This window comes from Monodelphis domestica, chromosome 1, assembly GCF_027887165.1.
Source record: "Monodelphis domestica isolate mMonDom1 chromosome 1, mMonDom1.pri, whole genome shotgun sequence".
Taxonomy (NCBI): domain Eukaryota; kingdom Metazoa; phylum Chordata; class Mammalia; order Didelphimorphia; family Didelphidae; genus Monodelphis; species Monodelphis domestica.
In genome coordinates this window covers 273086213-273108789 of record NC_077227.1, presented here as the reverse complement: position 1 = coordinate 273108789, position 22577 = coordinate 273086213, and the positions used below count along the sequence as shown (strand labels likewise).

At 34.9% G+C, this 22577-nt stretch overlaps 1 protein-coding gene and 1 long non-coding RNA gene across 2 annotated transcripts in view; one reads left to right on the top strand and one right to left on the bottom strand.

Annotated features, from left to right (window-relative positions):
- Nucleotides 1-22577, top strand: part of KCNH5 (potassium voltage-gated channel subfamily H member 5) — a 584985-nt gene that overhangs the window by 108622 nt on the left and 453786 nt on the right. Inside the window, exons 3-4 of the mRNA XM_001369347.3 lie at nt 2095-2201; nt 13241-13369. Coding sequence (XP_001369384.1) covers nt 2095-2201; nt 13241-13369 — 236 coding nt within the window. The remainder of the gene's footprint in view (nt 1-2094; nt 2202-13240; nt 13370-22577) is intronic.
- Nucleotides 13335-15042, bottom strand: LOC130456322 (uncharacterized). The gene is made up of 3 exons (XR_008914993.1): nt 14618-15042; nt 13808-13984; nt 13335-13558 (listed from the first exon to the last, which is right to left on the bottom strand). It is a non-coding gene; the product is annotated as an uncharacterized LOC130456322 (long non-coding RNA).

Genomic DNA, 22577 nt, shown 5'->3' with positions numbered 1-22577 from the left:
TTCAGGTCAATTCAACAAGAATAGTAGATATCTGCCATGTGCAAATCAATATCAATTAACATCTTTGCCTTTAAGAATAGATCTTTTTGTTTTGGAATATAACTCATTGCATTTGTGTGGGTGCCATGTGCTGATAATAAGAAAGTATACTCTGGAAAGTAAGAGTCTTGGTATTGGAGAGATATTTAAATATTTTTAGTGAAGTGCAAAAGACTATATTTTAGCTCCTGATATGTTAATAATCAAGACTTTATTGAGGTTCTCTTGGAAAATTAGCAAATGTTAAGGCTTTTGTTCAGTGTTCCCACTTAGCCTTTAATTTATGCTTAGTATCACATGTTCCCTTTGCAATAGTGTCTGAATTTAGAGTTTACCCTTTTCTCTCCACATATTTATTTGTGTCTATATTAAAAAAAATGTCCACAAATTAAGTGGCAACTCAAATCAAGTCAATAAGCACTTGTTTAGCACCTATTATGTGTTAGGCACTGTGCTAAGTACCAGGAATACAGGAAAATCACCACCCCTCCGGAAAAAAAAACCCAAACAGTCCTAACAACTATGAACAAACAAGATATAGACAGAATAAATTGCAGGTAATCTACACAGTGAAGATATTCGGATTAAGGGGGTGTGGGAAAATCTTGCAGAGAGTGGATACTTCATGAAGTCGGAGGAGACTGGAGATGGAGATGAGGAGAGAGAGAATTCCAGGCATGGTGGTGGATGGACAGCTGATGAAAATGTATGGAGTCAGAGTAGAATTTATTAAGCACCTACTATGTTCCAGGCACTATGCTAAATGTTTTTACAGCTGTTATCCCATGTATTTCTCACAACAAGCTTGGGAGGTAGATGCTGTTATTACTCATATTTTACAGCTGAGGAAGCTGAGGTAGGTAGCAATTAAGTGACTTGTCCAGAGTCACACACTAGTAAATATCCGAGGTCAGATTTGAACTCACTCTCCTGACTACCTTTCCAGCACTCTATTTATTGCACTATCTAACTGACTAGGAAGTCAGGCGATTCAGAGGAACTGCAAGGAAGCCATTATCATTGTATTGTAGAATAAGAGGTAAAAAGCCTGGAAATAAAGAAAGGCCCATGTTATCAAGGCCCTTATATGCCAAAGAGATGATTTTATATTTGATCCTAGAGGTAATAGTGAAAAGCTGGAGTTTATTAAACAGAGGGGAATGGAAAATCATATCTGTAATTTAGGAACAACAGTTTGACAATTAAATGGAGGATGGACTGGAATGGGGAGAAAACTGAGGCAGGAATTCCAAACTGTAGGTTATTGAAATAATACAGGAACAGAGTAATAAAGATCTGAACCAGAGTGGTGGCAGTGTCAGAAGGCTGGAAGCATATTTGAGAGAGGTTATGAAGATGGAATTGATAACATACATCATCTGATTGGAAGTGGGGGAGGGAGAGAAAAAAGTGAGAAGTCAGGGATGACCCCTAGGTTATGAGCTTGGGTAACTGGAAGGCTGGTGGTTCCCTTGACACTAATAGGATGGTTAGGAACAGGAGGGAGGGGCAATGAATATGCCAATCACTTTTTTTTTACTTGAAGTATTGCACATTTAATTTAAATCTTACAAAAGTAAGGGTTTAAAAACAAAACAAGGCAATATCAAGGCTTGATTTTCTGTGGCTGCTCAGTCATTTGTCCATCTGCATTTATTAAAGGCAATGACCCCTTAATGAAGTGGTAACAATAATACTTAGAATTCAAGATAAAAAATCTTCAAATAAAAAGGTAAAAGGCCTCACCTAAAAAATGTGATTTTTGCAATTATTTACTCTGATAACAATTTTGAACTTTCTTTTTGATGCCAATCACTTTAAAAAAATAATTAGAAAACATCCAAGAGAGGTAACTTTTATAAGTATTAGAACATCCTTGAGGCAGTACATACAATAAAATGAAGTTTGATTGTCTTAGTTTGTTTGGTGGGAGTTTCTAACGGGTCTTGGCCTGTTCTGAATATGGATTAAGATAAACATATCTAATTTATGACTATGTAGTATATTGAAACAAACAAACCCAATCTGAAATGGATTTTATTTTATTTTTTCCAGTTTTATGTATGGGGAACTGACAGACAAGAAGACCATTGAGAAAGTCAGGCAAACTTTTGACAACTATGAGTCAAACTGCTTTGAAGTTCTTCTGTACAAGAAAAACAGTATGTATTATCAGTATGAATTGTGTAACTATCAACAAAATGTGCCACATCCTTTATTGAGTTAGCTCTAGGTAACTCTTAACATCTGGGGAATATGGGCAATTGATTTTCTCCCTAATATCCTTATGGGGCTGATAAAATTGGATAATGAAGTAAAAAGTGACTTGAACTACAAACAGTACAATGTGAATCTATGAACCAGGAGAAATATAGAACAGCTTTAAATGGTCCATTAACCTAGTGCCAGGTACATAGCTTATACTTAGTAAATATTTATTGATGATAATTGTGATAGAATCATGGAATTTCAGAGTTGGAAAAGACTCATCTCTAGTCTAATCCATTACCTAAAAAGAAGCATTTCAAACAAGTGGCTTTTCACTTTTTTTCTGAACACTTTAATGAAAAGGAATTTAATAACCCCTAGGGCATCCAATTTCACTTTTATATAACTCTGATTTTTAGGAAGTCTTCTGGCATGAAGTTTGAATTTTCTTCTTTGCAACTTTGCAACTTCCCATGAACATTAGAGGATTCTAATAGTTGGGAAGGTGCTAGCCTTGGTTAAAGGTTAAAGGAAGTATGCAAAACAACATTGAATCTAGAATTTATTTCTTTTTATGTTTGAAGAAAATATAATTAGTATAAGTGAACATATGCAGTTGGGTCTTTTTGTGTGTATCTGTGTATACATGTTCATGCATACATATGTACATATTTATAACACTATAAGTGAAATCCTTATCTCCTAAAGATAGGTTATACTAATACTTTGTAGCAAAAACAATTTATTTATTTTTATTTTTTAAATTTTGTTTAATTGATTAAGAAAAAATTTCCATGGTTATATTATTCAAGTTCTTTCCCTCCATTCTTCCTACTGCCCTCCCATAGCCAATGCTCAATTCCACTGGGTTTTACATGTAGCACAAACAATTTAAATGGATTGTTGAAAGCTAACTTCAAACACCATTATTTTCAATGCTGACTAAAGCATCCCTGAACTTCAGTCCAGATCAGGAAGCATATTGTACCCTGGGATGTGTATGAAGGGGGTGGTGATGATTCAGCTATCTGTTACATAAATTCATAAAAACCAATTTATAAACCCTTGTTAAGGTGGGGAAGAGTCTCTCAATGGGAAAAAACCTTTAGTACATTCATTGACTCACTTTATCATTTTCTTTTGCTTCTGTTAATGATTCAGTTTTATCTCCTATTCATTTTTTTGCTTTGCCTGTCTTTCATTTCTGACAGTAGTGAACATTGCAACATCTGGCTCAGGATACTTTAATATTTATTGAGATGCTGAGTTCTGTTTACAGTTAAAAGCAATGACATTAGGATTTCATGGAAGGTTGATGATGAATTCTTTGTGTCATCACACAGACCAGTTATAGAAGACCTCTGACATAAGTATCAAATGCTTATTCCCCAATGGTGCTGATTGTGCATTGTGGGATGTTTTATATGTCTCTCCACCTTGTCTTAAACATTTAACTCTTTGGAGATCACTTATAATTGCAATTAAGTTTGTCTTTTAAGAAAAGGTGAGTTATTCAGATTAAAATCTCCGACGTTACTTCATTTTGCCATCCCTAGAATATAAATATTTTGTTTTTTTTTCCCCTGAGTGTACTGCCATCTTCTGTCTCATCATTGTCATTTATTTAAAAGCCAAGACTGAAGACATAGCATTCTTTGAAGACTATGACTAAATGCTAGTTTACACTGAGTTCTAGGAAGGCAATCTATTTTGAATGACTGAGAAAACAGGAAGAACTGGTGATATATTCATCTTATCAATCAGACTTGAATTAGGACTGGATAATTAACAAGACTATGCTGCCATCTTTTGTATAGTTATAGTCATTTTGGATTACATGCAGGAAATTTCCCATTTTCAAATAAGTACATCTTTCTTTAATGATCAGGTGGGTCCTGAACCAGTAAGTGAAAACATAAGACTCAAATCAGTATGTTCACTTGCTATGAAAATGGGAAGAGTTATCTCTTTCCTGAGTATTCTTCTTCAGTAGAAATTAGAGATCTCAGAGCAATACATTGAAAAATTGGAGTAGACTGGTGTGAGACTGATTCTCATTAGCATCTGCTGTATAATAGCCACACTGGCAGCTTGTACTCATTCCCCTCAATCTCTCCTACCTGTGAAGATGGATCTGGATCTTGAATTTACCAGAAACATTGTAGTGGAAACATTGCTGAATTTGGAGTCAGAGGACCCGATTTTGAATCTTATTTCTGATGCTTACCACTTATATGACCTTGGACAAATTGCTTAACCTCTCTGGGCCTTAGTTTTCTCATCTGTAAAATCTGAGAATCTGATGAGATGATTTCAATGGTCTCTTCCAACTCTAAATCAATAATTCTTTGGGGGGAAGAGTTCTTTTGCTCTTACAATGACATTTAAACATATGTAGAAAGATGAGCCGAGGCTATAATACTAGCTACTATGGTCATCAAGTTCTTTGGAATATACCTTGTCCTGCATGGGCTTTCTCATTAAAGAAATACATAGTGTCTTCACATTGCAATAACATCCCAGTTAATTAGAAAAGGTTCCATATTAATATTTAGAACTAGAAGAGTCCTTAAAATCCATATAGTTTAATACTTTAATTTTACAGGTAAAAATAAGAAAGGCCCACAGATGTACTGTATTTCTCTAAGTCTTATTTCTTTTTTAAAAGATTTTTCTTTTTTTAATTTATTTTTCTTTTTAAAAATGTTTTTCCATGTTTCCATGATACATTTTCTTTCCTTCTCCTCTTCCCTACCCTCTCCTGAACCAAGAAGCAATTCCACTGTGTTATATAAATGTTATCACATGATACTCATTTCCATATTATTCATTTTTGCAATAGAGAAATCTTTTGAAAACAAAACCCCAAATTAATTGTCCATAGAAATAAGTCATAAATCATGTTTTTCTTCTGTGTTTCTGTTCCCAGAATTCTTTCTCTCAATGTGGATAACATTCTTTCTCACAAGTCTCTCTGGATTGTCCTGGATTATTGCATTACTACAAGTAGCAAAGTCCATTACATTCAAGCATTCCAAATTGTTTCACTTTCTGTGTACAGTGTTCTCTTGGTTCTGCTCATTTCACTTTGCATCAGTTCATGGAGGCTCTTCCAGTTCATATAGAATCCTCCAGTTCATCATTCCTTAAAGCATAATAGTATTGCATCATCATCATCATGTACCACAATTTGTTCAGACAATCTCCAATTGACGGATATCCCTTCATTTTCCAATTTTTTGCCACCACCAAGAATGGGGCTATGAATATTTTTATACACCCCTTTTTATCTTTTTTGGGTACAAACCTACTAGTGGTTTTGCATACCTAGTAATGCATACAAAGGATATGCATTCTTTTAAAGCCCTTTGGGCATAATTCCAAATTGCCTTCCAGAATGGTTGGATGAATCAACAACTTCACCAGCAATGCATTAGTGTCCCAATTTTGCCACATACCTTCTAATATTTATTTTCTTTTACTATCATATTGGTCAATCTGCTAAGTATGAAGTACCTCAGAGTTGTTTTGATTTGTAGTTCTCTAATCAGGAGGACTTAGAACACCTTTTCACGTGCTTAATGATAGTTCTGATTTCATTGTGTGAAAACTGTCTATTGATGTCCCTTAACCATTTGTCAATTGGGGAAAAGGCTTGTTTTCTTGTACATTTGACTTAATTCCTACTATGTTTGGAAAATTAGACCTTTGTCAGAGAAATTCATTATAAAAAATTTCCCTCAGTTTGTTGTTTCTCTTCTAATTTTTTTATTGCATTGCTTTTGTTTGTACAAAACCTTTTAAATGTGATATAATCAAAATTATTCACTTTATATTTTGTAATGCTCTCTATTTTTTGCTTGGTCTTAAATTCCTTCCTCTCCCATAGATCTGACAGGTATATTCTTCGATGTTCATTTAATTTAATTATGATTTTGCTCTTTATATTTAAGTCACATACCCATTTTAAATTTATCTTGGAATTGGGTGTAAGATGTTGATCTAAACCTAATTTTTCCTATACTGTTTTCCAATACTCCCAGCAGTTTTTGTCAAGTAGTGAATTCTTATTCCAAAAGCTGGGATTTTTGAGTTTGTCAAACATTAGTTTGCTGAGGTCATTTACTCCTAGTCTTTTCTATTGATAAACCCTTCTGTCTCTTAGCAAATACCAAATTATTTTAATGATAATTGATTTATAGTACAGTTTAAGATCTGGTACTGCTAGGCCCTCATTTTTCCCATTTTTTTCATTAGTTCCCTTGATATTCTTGATCTTTTGTTCTTCCAGATGAACTTTGTAATCATTTTTTCTAATTCTATAAAAAAGTTCTTTGGTAGTTTGATAGGTATGACACTGAATAAGTAAATTAGTTTAGGTAGGATTGCCATTTTTATTGCTCTAATACTTCTTTCAACACATTTTGACATGCTAAGAAGGGCCTGCTACTAGGGAGATGGAAGCTAGTGAATTGCTTGCGTTCAAGAGTTCTGAGCTTCAGTAGAGCTGAAGCCAATCAAGTGTCCATATTACATCTGGCATCAGTATGGTGATTCTCAAGGAAGTAGGTAGGCATGAAAGACCAGGCTTCCTAAGAATGAACTAACTGGCCCACTTCAGAGTGGGTTAAAGCTTCTGCACTGATAAATATTGGGAGTGGGTATCATACTTCCAACCTCAGTGAGATAGAGATATACTTTCAATAAATAAATAAATCAAATTGAGCAAATGAATAAATAAAATGATTATTTTTGAAAAGTGTTTTGGCACTTCAGTTGATTTTGAAGGTGATAAGATCATTCTGTACACTTTTGCAAGGACCCTTTAGTAATTCTCAGGTATTATATTGATATATAAAAAGATCCCTCTCTACATATGCTGCAACAGCGGTATTAAAAAACTCTAACAAAAGATTTTGCTTTACCAGGAACTTAATGAATGACTTTGGGTCATTGCTCATTTCTTCATGCTGCAAAGTTAGCTCTATTTCCCTTACTACAATATGAAAAATAAAATATCAGAAGATATATAAGTGGCTTCCTCATTTGAGGAACAATGGTAACAATATTAAAAACTTCATTGCTTTTCTCCAGATCAGAGAATGTGCTATCTTCTTACTTTGTAACTTCCCAGAGTATCTTGTATATGATTGCATATTTGAATACTGTTGACATAATATATAACTATTTTAGTGCATAAATAGTAAGCCCAGCATTTATATAGTCTTGGGGTTGCTGTCCTATGGACGAATTATAACCCACTGTGTGTGTCATGTGATAGAAACGTTCCTGTGTCATGTTAGCACCAATTTACCAACTGGTAAGTTTTAGAAACCAGCGTCACAGAAATTACCTGTAACTCCATACATATTTTCACTCCTGGCAGCAGGGATCTCCACATTTTAACTATCCAAATTTTGGTTCATAGAATTTTATTATTTTACAACTGAAAGAGATCACATATTCCAATCCTTTAATTTATAAATGAGCAAAATGAAATTCGGGATGGGAAAGTGACTTCCCAACTGTCATGCTGTTATTAATTAATGTGGAACTTCTCATAGGGAAGTGGCAATCAATAACCTGGTGGTACTAAGAAGAGATCAGGAGAAATTAATATTGGTTTGTGGTAGAATGTATATAATAAAATAATTAATAATAATAGCATTTTTGGAGTACTTTAAGACTTTCAAAGAGCTTTACAAATATCATTTCATTTGATCCTCACAACACTGGGAAGTGAGTGTTATTTTTGTTCTGCTTTTATAGAGGAAGGGCAGCTATGTAGTGCTAGTCTTAGAATCAAGAAGACCTGAGAAACTTACTAGCTGTGTATCCCTGGGCAAATAATTCCACCTTGTTTGCCTCAGTTTCCTCATGTGTAAAATGAACTGGAGAAGGAAATGACAGACCACTCCAGTACCTTTGCCAAGAAAACCCAGATGAAGTCAGAAAGAGTTGAACATGATTAAATCAACAAAATAGCACAATTCACAGATGAGAAAACTGAGGCTGAGAGAGGTTCAGTGATTTGTTCAGATCTCATTCATTTAGATCAGTGTTAGAGGCAGGGTTTTACATGAATCTTCCTGTTTTCAAGTCAAGATCATGTAGTTAGTAAGGGTCTGAAGTAGAAGTAAGTCTTGGATTTCTGTCTTTAAGACCTATAGGATAAATTGGCAGGACACTTCTTTGGCTCTTGCAGTTGTGGTGACCATGGCAGTGATCTTCAGTGATAGGGAAGTTAATTCTTAGTTATGACATTTGTCCAGCTTACCCTCTGTACTCTATGCATATGACTTTTTACTTCATAATGTACTGAAAACCCAAGGATTAAATTGTCAAATACAAAACAATAAATTCATTAAATAAAGCCCTTTGCTACAATTTATGTGAACTCCCTCAATATTTTGCTATAAGTTTTTGTGTTCATGGCTTAAGAATGTTTTTACAACAAGAACAAGTTATGAAATATCAAAAATATGCTTATAGCTTAGAACTGGCACAATGCCTACACATTCATGATTATTGGAAGATTGACAAGATATCTCAGAGAATCAGCATGGCATATTGAACAGAGAGCTGATTTCAGAGTCAAGAAGCCTTGGATTCAATTGATGCCTCTGACACAAACCTGTCCTGTGATTATCTGCAACTTACTTAAAATCTCAGTGCCCCCAGCAGTTCTCCAAGTCTCTAAATTCTGAAGCAGATGCTGATGTGTAATGGCAGGGGAAATTTCCTCATCAACACTTTAAAAATAATATTATGTTAGTTAATATTATAATAATAATAGCTGCCAATTGTAGAGTGCTTTAAGGTTTGTTAAACACTGTACAAGTATTATCTCATTTAATCATTCCAACAGCCCTAGAAAATAGTGGTATTATTACCCTCATTTTACAGATGAGAAAACTCACTCAAACAGATGTAAGTGACTTACTCAGGGTCAAACATAGTTAGTGTCTGAATCCAGATTTGAACCAAGTTCTTCCTTACCCTAGTCCCAGAATTCTGGGCATTTAACCCACTATTCACTAATGACAAATACCAGTACAAAAATGTTTTTTAGATGTAGTAAAGAAATCATTAAAACATAAATTAACAATGATGAAGGAAGAAGTGGTGACACATAAAATACTCCATGTCCACAATTTTATTTGATCTTTCTTTTCCCCCTATTTACACATTACATTTTCCCCACATGTTAGTATACATAGATTGATATAAATGTAGTCCTTATAGAAGAGAGTTTGAGTAAAAGAAGAAGATAACATTTTTCTCCTTTTCCCTTTCCTTCATATTTACCTTTTCAGGTATTCCATGCTCTTTGATTTTTGATATCGAACTTTCCACAGAGCTCTGGTCTTTTCATTGCAAAAAGTTGGAAATCTTTTATTTTGTTGAATGTCCATACTTTCCCTTGGAAGTATATAGTCAGTTTTGCTGTGTAGCTGATTCTTGGTTGGAGACCCAGCTCTCTTGCCTTTCTGAAGATCATGTTCCATGCCTTATGATCATTTAGAGTAGAACTTGCAAGGTCTTGTGTGATCCTGATTGGCATTCCTTTATATCTAAATTGTCTTTTTCTGTCTTCTTGCAGGATTTTTTCTTTTGTTTGAGAGTTTTGGAATTTGGCAATTACATTCCTGGGAGTTGTCTTTTGGGGGTTTAGCGTAGAGGGTGTTCTGTGAGCTCTGTCAGTGGCTGTATTGCCCCCTTGTTCTAGAATCTCTGGGCAATTTTATTTGATTATATCTTGTATTACGATGTTGAGTTTGCTGTTTATTTCTGGCTTTTCTGGAAGTCCAATTATTCTTAAATTATCTCTTCTCCCTCTGCTTTCCAAATCTGTCACTTTGTCAGTGAGATATTTTATGTTCTCTTCTAATTTCTTGCTCTTTTGGCTTTGCTTTATTAGTTCTTGCTTTAAAGCCTGGTTTTCTTTTACAGTTTGGTCAAACTGTTTTTGTAGATGCGTGAATTTCTTTTGCATTATTTCCCACTTTTTCTCCCAGAAGGCTTCCATCTTTTTGATCATTTCAGATTCAAATTCTTCATGGGTTTGTGGAGAGTTTCCATTTCCTTTGGAAGGTTTCAGAGCATTTGCTTGTGTTTGCTCTTCTATCTCCTCTGTGTTTTGTATTTTTGCTTCATAAAATGTGTCCAAAGTCGCCCCCTTCTTCTTGTTTTTTTTTTGAATTTTGGAACTTTTGTGCTTCTGTGGAGTTTGCTATCTCTATCTGAGTGGGGGGGGGGATTAGCTTTTCTTATCTCTGGTGTTCAGAGGTTTTAGCCCTAGGCAGATTGTCCGTTCTATGCAGTTGTTGTTCTGTCTTCCCGGGAAGCCAGGAGTTGCTGGTGTGTCCCTGTTACTGCCCTCCTCTCCTCAGCACCCTCCTGATGCTTCTCTGTTGCCTTACTTCCATACTCTAAGCCTAGCTTGGCCCTTGTTCCTGTGCCTTAGCCAGCCAGATGAGCCTGCTCTCTGAGGGGGGAGGGGCCACGGCTTCCAGGAGCTCTGAGGGCTCCTAATGAGATTAGCTTTCCCTGGGTTGAATTTAGTATGCCTTGAGGCAGGGACTTTTTTCATGAGACTCTGATGGAAGGATCCAGCCAGGGGGTTACAAGCTCCCCCCCTCTCTCTGTTTCCCTGCTGTCTGGGCCCCCTCGACTGGGTTAGGTTGTTTTCAGGATGTGGCCTTCAGAATAGCCGGCTCCCGAGGCCCTTTTGCCAGTCCTGAGGGTTGCTGTTGTTTCAGAAGACCCTGCTCTCTGAGGGGGAGGGGCCGCGGCTTCCTGGAGCTCAGAGGGCTCCTCCCAGGGGGTTACGAGCTCCCCCATCCTTCTCTGTTTCCCTGCTGTCTGGGTATCCCCTCGACTGGGTTAGGTTGTTTTCAGGAAGCGGCCTTCAGAATAGCAGCCCGTGGGGCTCTGAGGTTGCCTCTGCTGCCTCGGACTCGGACTCGGCGCTCTGGGTTGGGGGGGATGGGTCCTAGGACCTTCCTTCTGCCTACCCCGTAGGTCTGAGTGGTCTCGGGTTCTGGCTTTTGGGGGCGGCCGTACCTTTTGGTCCAGGTCCAGGTCCAGGTCCAGGAGGAGGACTCCCAGGGTCTATGCTGTTGATCGTTTTGAATTTCGGTGCCCTAGGAGCATTCGGTTTGAGATCGGTAAGGGAGGGTTTCAGGAGATCTGAACTTTAGCTTTCTCTAAGCCGCCATCTTGACCGGAAGTCCCACAATTTTATTTGAAATGGAAAGTAAGAAGTGAAACTGTCAAAAATTAAAGATGCCTTGTTTTTATCTGTTAAAATTAGGGAAATTAAATATTATAAAAAATTAAACCTCATTTCTTTACATTTGAACTGAGTGTAAGGAGATAATAGGGACCAGTGGAGAAAAAGAGGATATTTTAGGCTACTGAGTGTTGACTCCAGAGAATGATGCATATTTGGATAGATGATGAGATTGATGACAATATGAGAAAGTTGATAGAACTATTTAATTCCTTTATATTCTCATTTGAATCCTGTCTTATACCATGAACTCTAGGGAGAAATACCTAACTGCTGTGTTGAGTAGTTAGGAAAGAAGCTCTTTAAAAGTTTTTTTTTTTTTTCATTATTAGCTCCCTTCTATCGCCACCACCAGATCCTATGATGGTGATGTCTCTTCAGTTTCCTTGGTATATCTCTTCAATTCCATAGTTTTATCTTCCATTATTATTTGAGAGACTTCTATATCTACAGCTGATTCTCCTTTTCTCCATTTTCCATTTCTTAGTTGCTGGACAGATGTTTGAATGGCATGCCATTTACACAAATTAAGTATAATGAAAACTCAATTCCCTTTCTTTCTTGAAATGTTTTCCAATGCTGTATCTTGTTCTTTCTCTCTTTGGGAGCTAGTTCTCCAAGATATATTAGTTCATGTTGAACCAAATATTTGGCTCAGTTTCTGTTAATCTCCCATATGGACCATGAAAATCTCTTAGGTCTTCTCTCCTTTGGTTCTTCTGCATCTAAAACATGGCAACAAAAACAATTAACTTCATACATCTCTTTAGCCACACCACCACTCTTCTAAAGCTTTTCTATGGTTTCCCTTTTCTTTCTATATTAACTTACAGCTATTTACCTTATGTTTTAGGATTCTCTTCCAGTCTACCTGTTGCTACATCACCTCTATCACTTCCACTGCATTTTGTTTATAACCACCTCAATTTTCAGGAAAACTTTTTGGTAGTTACTGGATCCCCTTTCCTATTTTCCCTATCTTCCTTGCATTGTTTTCCCTGAATTTCCCAAACAATTTCTTCCCTTGACTGAGCCCACCTTGGACTTACAACTAACTAACCAGCATGAATTTTGCACTAGAAGAAAAGTCAGACATAAGTAAAATATAGGCAGGGAAAAAGGGCAGTTGAGGTGCAAGAAATGAGACAAATGTCAAGGTAAATGAATATTACTTTATTATAATGGGGGAGACTGGAAAGCAGAAATAAGTAAATCAATCTAATAATAAGTATGTGGTGTTTTTTTTTAAATTATGGTACTAAAATGACCCTCATTTTCTGAGCTTAGGGCTTGGGTGTTTCTTACTTGAAAAATATATAATAGGGCGATTATGTAACCTGTGTAATCCTATGTGGGACTATCTTCTCAAAATACCAAATACAAATACATCCTTCATAAATGCTTCTTGGTTGTTGGTCAATTACAAATCTGATCCACAAACAGTAGATATTTGTGGTTGCTTTGAAGCAGTTAAATGCCATTATTTCAATGGTATTTTCCTTTAAGGCAAAAAGAGAAGAAAATAATTATCAGCATGTAGGAAATTATACATTATATAAATCTCTGGCTCTTTATTTCCCTTTCCCTATAGTCATCTTCATCCATTTATCTGACATTATCTATCTATCTATCTATCTATCTATCTATCTATCTATCTATCTATCTATCTGTCATTTATCAACCTTATTTTTGTTTCAGGAACTCCTGTTTGGTTCTATATGCAAATAGCACCAATCAGAAATGAACATGAAAAGGTGGTCTTGTTCCTGTGTACTTTTAAGGATATTACCCTGTTCAAGCAGCCAATAGAAGATGATTCTACAAAAGGTAATTTTGAATGGATTTATTATTCTTAAGATGTAGGCTTACACTTAATTACCAACTTGATGTTCATCACTAAATCCATTTTCTGAAGGACCAAAGAAATGCAAAGTTTGACAGTGGTGGTGGTAGATGATAGTGGTCTAAACTCATATTTCCATTCATCCAAAGGCATGGTCATATTCATCTTTTTGCCTAGAATTAAATCATTCAATCATGTCAAACATGGAAAAATAAAGACAATGATTTCAATTATAAGAGGAAATATTCTGATAAGATTTAAAGGAAGAATTTTTTTATCATAAGAGTTAATAAAATTCAGATAGATATTGGAAGTTTCAAAAGTCTCTTCTAGCAAAACTTTTAATAATAAGTCTCAACCCACAATCTATACTAATTTTAGGGTGTGTATTGATTACATGATTCTCTCTAAACTTCTATTACCTCATTCTGTATATCTGTGGCTTTGTGAAGAGCAAATATTTTAGATCCAGGCTGAATAGGCTGAAGAGATTTTTTTAATCATCAAAAATACAGGTAGAAAAATATGAAAAAATGTGGTCCTCATTCTTCTTGGTCTGGAGTATAAAACTGAGTTACCAGTGTCATTCAATGAGACCACTGCAAAAAAACAGTTGTAGGATGAGTTCCAATAGTTATTAAAAAGCTTCCCCCCCCTCTTTTCCCATCTCATTTTCATTCTCATTTCTCTCTGACTAGTTTGCGCTTAGATTAGAAATGGGTGTCACATAAAAGGACACACTCATATACTCATAAAAGTAGTTTTTATGATATGTTGCTTTTAATAACCTCTTAGGAGATTGAAAATGAAATGGTTTTCTCCAGCAAATTTGTTCTTTTGCATGTGACAAACATTGTCTTTTCTTGCTACTGCTCATCACCTAGCCTTATTTCTTTTTTTTTTTCTTTGCCTCCTCCCTCTCTCCTTTTAGTTTGGAACCAAAACATTGATTCTGTATTATACTGAAATTCCATTTAAAATGCATTGGAGCAAGTAGGTGTCCCAGTGGGTAAGAAGTAAGATCTAGAGATGAAAGGTCTTGGGTTCAAATCTGTCTTTAGACACTTCCTAGCTGTGTGACACTGGGTAAACCACTTAATCTCAATTGCCTGACTCTTACCTCTCTTCTATCTTGGAATCAATAAAATGGAAGTTTTAAAGTTTAAAAAGTTTTACATCTGCTTCTTCCTTAGATAGGAGCTAACACTGTACCATTGAACTGTGATACTAACCAGGTCCTTGACATAGATTATGGTAGTGAGCTAAGACAGAGAAGGAAGATGGTTTCACATCACTGGTCATTGAAAAGTCATTTTGTAGAACTTTGTGTTCCTTAAAAATAAAAAAAAGTAAATATTAACTTTCTGGAGTTACATCATCCTTTTCTCTGGTTTTTCACAATTCATCATTAGAACATGGGCTCAGGAACTGAAAAATAGAGTATGGATTTAAAAGCCACTAGATTAGAGTTCAGTGATCTGCAAGCACTTTACTTTTCTCTGATAAGTAGATTCAGTTATTTGTGTAGAGAGGAGGGACTTGTAATAATTCATTCATAGTAGTTAATGTTTCTATATGACCTCTCCTGCCTCAGACTTACATAGTACAGATTTCATATATCTCTAATTCACTCATCATGTATTACAGTTTATCACATGACCCACAGCCTACTCCCCCAAACTCAGTTTTCCTGGACAGGGTCAGATCTTGTCATCTCTTCTTATTTATTATTATTTTTAATTAATTAAGTATTATTATCATAATATCTCTCCTTATTAATTACTATTTTTGACTTATTGTGCCCTAACCAGAATTGCTTGTGGGGATCCTCAGATTATGCTTCTTATCCAGGTCCCCTCAGATGTAAATAAAAGAATCCTCATTTTAATGCAAGTATTCTAGTCAAGAATTCACAAAAAGGTATAGAGTAGTCTTTATTTCTCTTCATAGAAAATGCACAAAGGCCTCAGAGAAAAATTTAAATAATCAGTTCACTTTATCTTCATCCACTGAATTCTCCCTTCTTCCATGACTCTTTACAATCCTCCAGAATCATAGCATTGGTCTAGAGTTTGAATTCCTTTGGAAGGGAAACAAATTTGAGATTACTAAATGGACAATCCATTGAAATTCTAGTGAGTCCCACTTTTACTGCAGACACTACAATGGCACTAAACATGTTTTCTTCTCTCTTTTTAAATAAAGGAGACTTGGGGTTTTATACAGGCAGTACCATTCCTATCAGACTTATCACATACAAATAATGCATGATAATAATGGAAGGTAAAGCCCAGAAAATTTTCTTCCTTGAACTGTAGTACAGTCCCTTGCTGAATCTTCATTTCCTGGAGATGTGTGTGATCATCTTCTCCCAAAGAGTCTGGTGCTACTCAAGAATTCCTTTACACCTTCATATTAGAAGACTAGATGATGGTTTCTCTTCAAAAGAACCACTTAATGACACCACTTGGAAACTGCACCCTTTCTAAAAGACTGGGGGCCCAAATTCTTTAACCCAGGGTGGCCAAAGCTACAACTCCAAAACTGGTACTGCCCAAGAACTCCCTGTTTTCTTTCTTTTTTTTAAAAATTGATTATATGTAAACAAAAATGTTCAATGTTCATTAAATTTTTTTAATTTCAAATTCTCCCATCTCTCCTTTTCCTCTCCTCTCCTTGAGAAGGTAAGCAATTTGATATAGATCATATATATGTAATCATGAAGATTTCCATATTATGCATATTGCAAAAGAACACAGACAAAAAAAAAGCCCCAAGAATAGCAAAGCAAAAAAAAAAGTATGCTTCAAGCTGCATTCAGACTCCATCAGTTTTTTCTCTGGAGATGCGTAGCATTTTTCATCGTAAATCTTTAAGGGCTGTTTTGGATCACTGTATTTCTGAGAATCATTGTGTAATACTGATGTTACTGTATACAATCCCCTGGTTCTGCTCATTTCACTTTGCATCAATTCATTTAAGTCTTCCCAAGTTTTTCTGAAAGTATCCAACATGTCATATAGCACGACAGTATTCCATTATAACCACATACCACAACTAGGTAAGCCATTCCACAATATATGGGCACTCCCTCAACTTCCAATTCTTTGCCACAAATTGTTATAATTTTGCTATATTTTTGTACATTTAGATTCTTTTTATTTTTCTTTGATCTCTTTGGAATACTTAAGTAATGATATTGTTGAGTCAAAGGGTATAGGCAGTTTTATAACCTTTAGGGCATAGTTCCAAATTGTACTCCAAAATGGTTAGATGAGTTCACAATTCCACCAACAGTGCATTAGTGTCCCTATTTTTCCACATCCTCTTCAACATTTGTCATTTTCCTTTTCTCTCATATTGGCCAATCTGATAGATGTGAGGTGGTACCTTAAAATTGCTTTAATTTGCATTTCCCTAATACATAGTAATTTGGAGCATTTTTTCATGTGATTATAGACAACTTTTATTTTTCCACCTGAAAAATGAATGATCCTATTCATTTAGCAATTGGAAAATGAGTTGTATTCATATAAACTTGATACAGTTCTCTACAGATTTGAGCAGTGAGGACTTTATCAGAGAAATCTGCCATAAATTTTACTTTCTTTCCTGCTTTCCTTCTAATCTTGGTTACATTCTTTAGGATTCTCTACATATATATATATATATAATCATATGATTTGGAAAAAAGTGGTAATTTTGTTTCTTCCTTGACTATTCTGAATTTCTTCAATTTCTTTTTCTTCTCTTATTGCTATAGCTAGCATTTCTAGAAAAATATTGAATAATTGTGGTGATAAAGAGCTTCCCTTGCTTCATCTCTGATATTATTAAAAATATTTGCTGATGGTTTTAGATAGGTGCTACTTATCATTTTAATGAAAATTCCATTTATTCCTATGCTTTTCAATATTATTTTAAATAGAAATGACTGTTGTATTTTGTCAAAAGTTTTCCTACATCTATTGAGATAATCATAAAAGTTTTATTGTTTTTGCTATTGATATGATCAATTATACTGATAATTTTCTTAATATTTGATTACTCCTGCATTTCTTCATCATAATATCTTTGTAACGTATTGCTATGCTATCCTTGCTAGTATTTTATTTAAATTTTTGCATCAATATTTACACACAAAATAGGGAGATTGGAGTTTTCTCAGTTTTTGCTCTTCCTAGTTAAGGCATCAGCATCATATTTGCATTATTAAAGAATTTGGTAGAACTCCCTTGTCTATTTTCCCAGAATGTTTATTGGTATTAGAATTGTGCTTTAAATGTTTGATAGAATTCACTTGTGAATCCATCAGATCCTGGGGATTTTTTTTCCTTAGGGAGATCATGTCTGGCTTGTTCAACTTCTTTTTCTAAAGGTGGAATTAAGTATTGTAATCCCTTTTCTGCTAAGAGAGGCACTTTATGTTTTTCTATATATTCAATCATTTTACTTAGGGTAAAAAAGCTACTAATATTTGCTCTAATTTCATCTTCACTGGTGAATTTATCATTTTCATTCTTGATATTGGTAATTTGGCTTAAAATTTTTTATTTTATTTTTTTAAACAATATTTTATTTGATCATTTCAAAACATTATTCATTGGAGACAAAGATAATTTCCCCCCCCCCCCCACCTCTTCCATATCCAACGCGATTCCACTGGGTTTCACATGTGTTCTTGATTCGAATCCATTTCCATGTTGTTGGTATTTGCATTAGAGTGTTCATTTAGAGTCTCTCCTCACACATGTCCCCTCAACCCCATGTAGTCAAGCAGTTGCTTTTCCTAGATGTTTTTACTCCCACAGTTTGTCCTCTGCTTGTGGTAGTGTTTTTTCTCCTAGATCCCTGCAGATTGTTCAGGAACATTGCATTGACACTAATGAGAAGTCCATTACGTTCGATTGTACCACAGTGTATCAGTCTCTGTGTACAGGTAATTTGGCTTTTTAAAAATAAAATAAAATTAACCATTAGTATATCTATTTTATTGCCCCCCTCCCCCCAAAACCAGTTCCTAGTTTTATTAGTTCAATGGCTTTTCTTACTTTCACTTTGATTAGTCACTTCTTTAATTTTTCATTATGTACAATTTTTTGTTCAATTTGTTTTTTCTCTAGTTTTTAAAGATGAATACCCTATTTATTGATCACCACTTTCTATATTTTAATAGGCAAAGCATTTCAAAATATATATTTCTCTCTCAAGTACTACTTTCATTTCAATCCATAAATTTTGGTATACTGCCTCATTGTTACCATTCTCTTTGACTGAATTTTTTTCTTTCTGTGATTTATTTTTTTATTTACTCATTCTTTAGGATTAGATTATTTAATTTAAAATTAATTTTAATCTGTTTCTGTGGCCTTTTATCAAATACATATTTATTACATTATAGTCTGAAAAGGTTGTACTTAATATTTTTGCTTTTCTGTATTTGATTGTGAGGTTTTTATGCTCTAATCCATGGCCAATTTTTTGTTAGGGTGCAATGTTCAACAAAGGAAACATTCAATTATCTCTAGAGATCTATCAATCTATTTTTTAAATTTCATTTTTTATATTTATTTTTGTTCCATTTATCTAGTTTTGAAAAGAGAAAGTTGAGATTCTTCTCTGTTATAGTTTTCTTATCTCTTGTTGCAACTCATTTAGCTTTTCCTTTTAAGAATTAGATGCTATGGCATTTGATGCATAGTTTAGTATCGATATTACTTCATTATCTTTGGTACTTTTTAGCAAAATGTAATTCCATGCTTATCTCTTTTAATTTTAATTGGGTCTATTTTTGCTTCTATTTGCCTGAAATCATGATTGCTACCCTTACTTTTTTTTTTTTAACCAGAGTTGGCTTAATAGATTTTGCTTCAGGTCCTCATTTTTACTATTTGTCTTTATGTTTCAAGTTTTTTTTTTTATAAATAACATATTTTTGGAGTCTGGTTTTTATTCTATTCTGCTATTTACTTTGGTTTAAAGATGAATTCATCCCATTCATATTCAAAGTTGTGATTATTAATTGTGCATTTCCACACATCCACCTCTCTCCTCTTTTAAAGTCTGTTTTGATTTTGAGAACTATTTCCCTTAATCTTCCCTCACTTTTTCTTATTCCCCTTTCCTTCTCATACCCCTTTTCCTTCCAGCTTCCCTGTAGAGTAAGATAGATTTGTTAATTGAGTGTATATGTTATTCCTTCGTTGAGCCAATTCCAATGAGTGTATAGCTCAAGTATTATTTTCCACCTCCACATCTTCTTATCCATTTTAAAAGTTTTTCCTTTTACACTTCTTTTATGTGATATAATTTCCCCAATTCTTGCTCTACCCCCCCTTCAACTGGCGCATTTCTCTTTCTCATCTCTCAACTTTATTTTTTTTTTAATCAGTCCATCATAGTCATCTCACACTTATGCCTTCTGTCTATGTATACTCCTAAATGCCCTAATCATGAAAAAGTTCTTAGGAGTTACAGTTATTATTCTCACATATAAGAATATAAACATTTTAAAATTAATTCTCTCATGATTCCTCTTTACTGTTTATCTTTTTATGCCTTTCTTAAGTCTTGCATTTGAAAGTCCAGTTTTCTATTCAACTCTTTTTTTCCTCATAATGACTGCTTAAAAATTCCTCTAGTTCATTAAATTTTCATTTTTTGCTTGAGGCATTAGACTCAGTTTTGCTGGATATATGCTTCAAAGTTGTAATTCTGGCTCCTTCGTCTTCTGGAATATAATATTGTAAACCCTCTGATCCTTTAATGTAAAAGTTACTAAATCTTCTGTGATCCTGACTGTAGCTTCATGATATTTGAATTGTTTCTGGCTGTTTGCAAAATTTTCTCCTTGACTTGGGAGATATGGTATTTGGTCATAATATTCCATAGAGTTTGCCATTGGGGATCTCTTTCAAGAGGTGATTTGTTGATTCTTTCAATTTCTATTTTATCTTCTGGCTCTAGGATACTAAGAAAATTTTCCTTGACAATATCTTGAAATACAATGTCCCTTTTTTTTATCATAGTTATTGGGTATTCCAATCATTCTTAAATTATATCACCTTGATCTGTTTCCCAGGTGAGTAATTTTGCCAATGAGTTATTTCAAATTTTTTATATTTTTTCATTCTTTTGATTTTGTTTTACTGTTTCTTGATATAACATGGAGTCATTAGCTTCCACTTGTCCAATTCTAAATTTTAAGGAATTATTTTTTCAGTAAACTTTTGTATTCCTTTAAAAAATTTGCCCAACTCAATATTTCTTTTCCCAATTTTTCTTTGAGTCTTTTCTTATAGGTGCTTTGATATCATTGTCTTTTTCTGAGTTTGTTTCTTAATCTTCCTTGCCATCATAGTAACTTGTTATGGATAGATTCTGTTTTTTTTTTGTTTTTTTTTTTTGCTCACTTTTTAGTCAATTTATCTCTTCTTTAAAACCTTACTTTCTATCTTAGAATCAATTTTGGTTCTAAGGCAAAATAGAGGAAAAGGCTAGGCAATGGGGGTCAGGTGACTTGTCCAGGATCACACAGCTAAAAAGTGTCTGAGACTGGGTTTGAACTGAGGACTTCCCATCTCTAGATTAGCTCTCTATCCACTGAGCCATCTATCTGCCCCCTCTAGCCAATTTCTTGACTTTTAACTTCATGTTAAATTTGCATTCTGCTCCTGGGGTGGAGATGGCAGTGACCTAAACTTCAGATCTTTCATGCTGCTTTTTTCAGAGATAGCTCTGGGTGTCTATATGTTTTCCTTGCTTCCAAGGTGGTATACTCTAAGGAAAGGCATGGTTATTGCTTTCCTGGTCTTTTATTTGATATTTATTTAGGATGGGACCTTGGTACCCTATAACCCCCAGTACTAGCATTCTCCTAGCCTTAGGATTATGAATAGATCTCTTGCTCCCCCCCTTCCCCCCCCCCCCCCCCCCCGCAGCTACAATTGCTGATATTCTCTTCTGTCTTGGAATTGAGGCCAGGATCCCTAGCCTCCTTCCCCTTTAAGTAACCACAAATTCTTTGCTTCACCTTGAAAGGACAACCTGGATCCCTAATCCCCTATGCTACAAGTAGTGCTACTCTCTTTGGTCATGAGACTACAACCCAGAACTGCTTCTGGACAAAGAACATGGTTCTGAACCCAGAGCTAGGAATGAGTCATCTGAAATCTCCTTCTGACAAGTTTCTTGACCCTCCCCACAATCTATGGGCCGAGAGTTTAGGAAGCTGTTGCTGCTGCTAATTCAGCCACTACTGTGGTCCAGACTGTGCTCTCAGGGATCACCACTGCCCTTGTGAGACTGATCTTTCCTGATTACCTCCTAAGTTTTCTTGGACTAAAAATGTTTCACCCAAATCTTTTTTTTTTTGTTCTCCTCCAGAATATGATTTGAGGCATTATTTTAGAGTTTTTCAGAATGGAATTAGAGAGAGAACTAAGCCGAGTGCTTCTCTACTCTGTCATTTTTGTCTCTCTTTCTTTCTCTAGAATGTGATATAACGGAATTTCGCAGGAACTCAAAAATCTCTGGGAAATCCTCTTTTATCTTTTGAAGGCTGAAATTTAGAACCCATGAGCATTTCTTATCAGGTCACATAGGTACAATTAGTACATGTCACTGCCCCAAGACTATAGAGGCTTTTGAGATGGGAAGAATTGATGTGAATTTATGGGATCCTTAACCCAAGATGCAGGTTTGCTTTTATCTATTCCATTCTCCTATCTATCCTCTAAAAAATGCAAAAGGAGAAAAGAAGCAACTTTAGGACCACCTCCCTTTGCGGCAGACAATTACCTATAATAGTCTGAGATAATAACCAAATTGATAAGGTAATTGGTGAGGTATATTTAAAATCCACTCCCCTCAAAAAAAAGCCTATCTCCCTGAAATGTCACCAAATAAACTCTTCTATGAACTCACATGCAAAATTAACTGTGTATGTATCCTATAACCCAACTGGACCATATGTTCTATTTGAGTAAGGATGATGCTTTTCTAAAATTTGCTCAAACTTAGTAAATGTTGAATAAAAATTTAAAATGATCTTAAGAAAATGAGCCATTCCCAGCATTCATCAAATGATCACTACTCAGTAACAATGTTAGAATAGCAATACATGTTTATATCATCCTTGAATATTTGTGAAGTTCTTTGTGTATATTATCCTAAAACCTTGTGCTAGTTAGT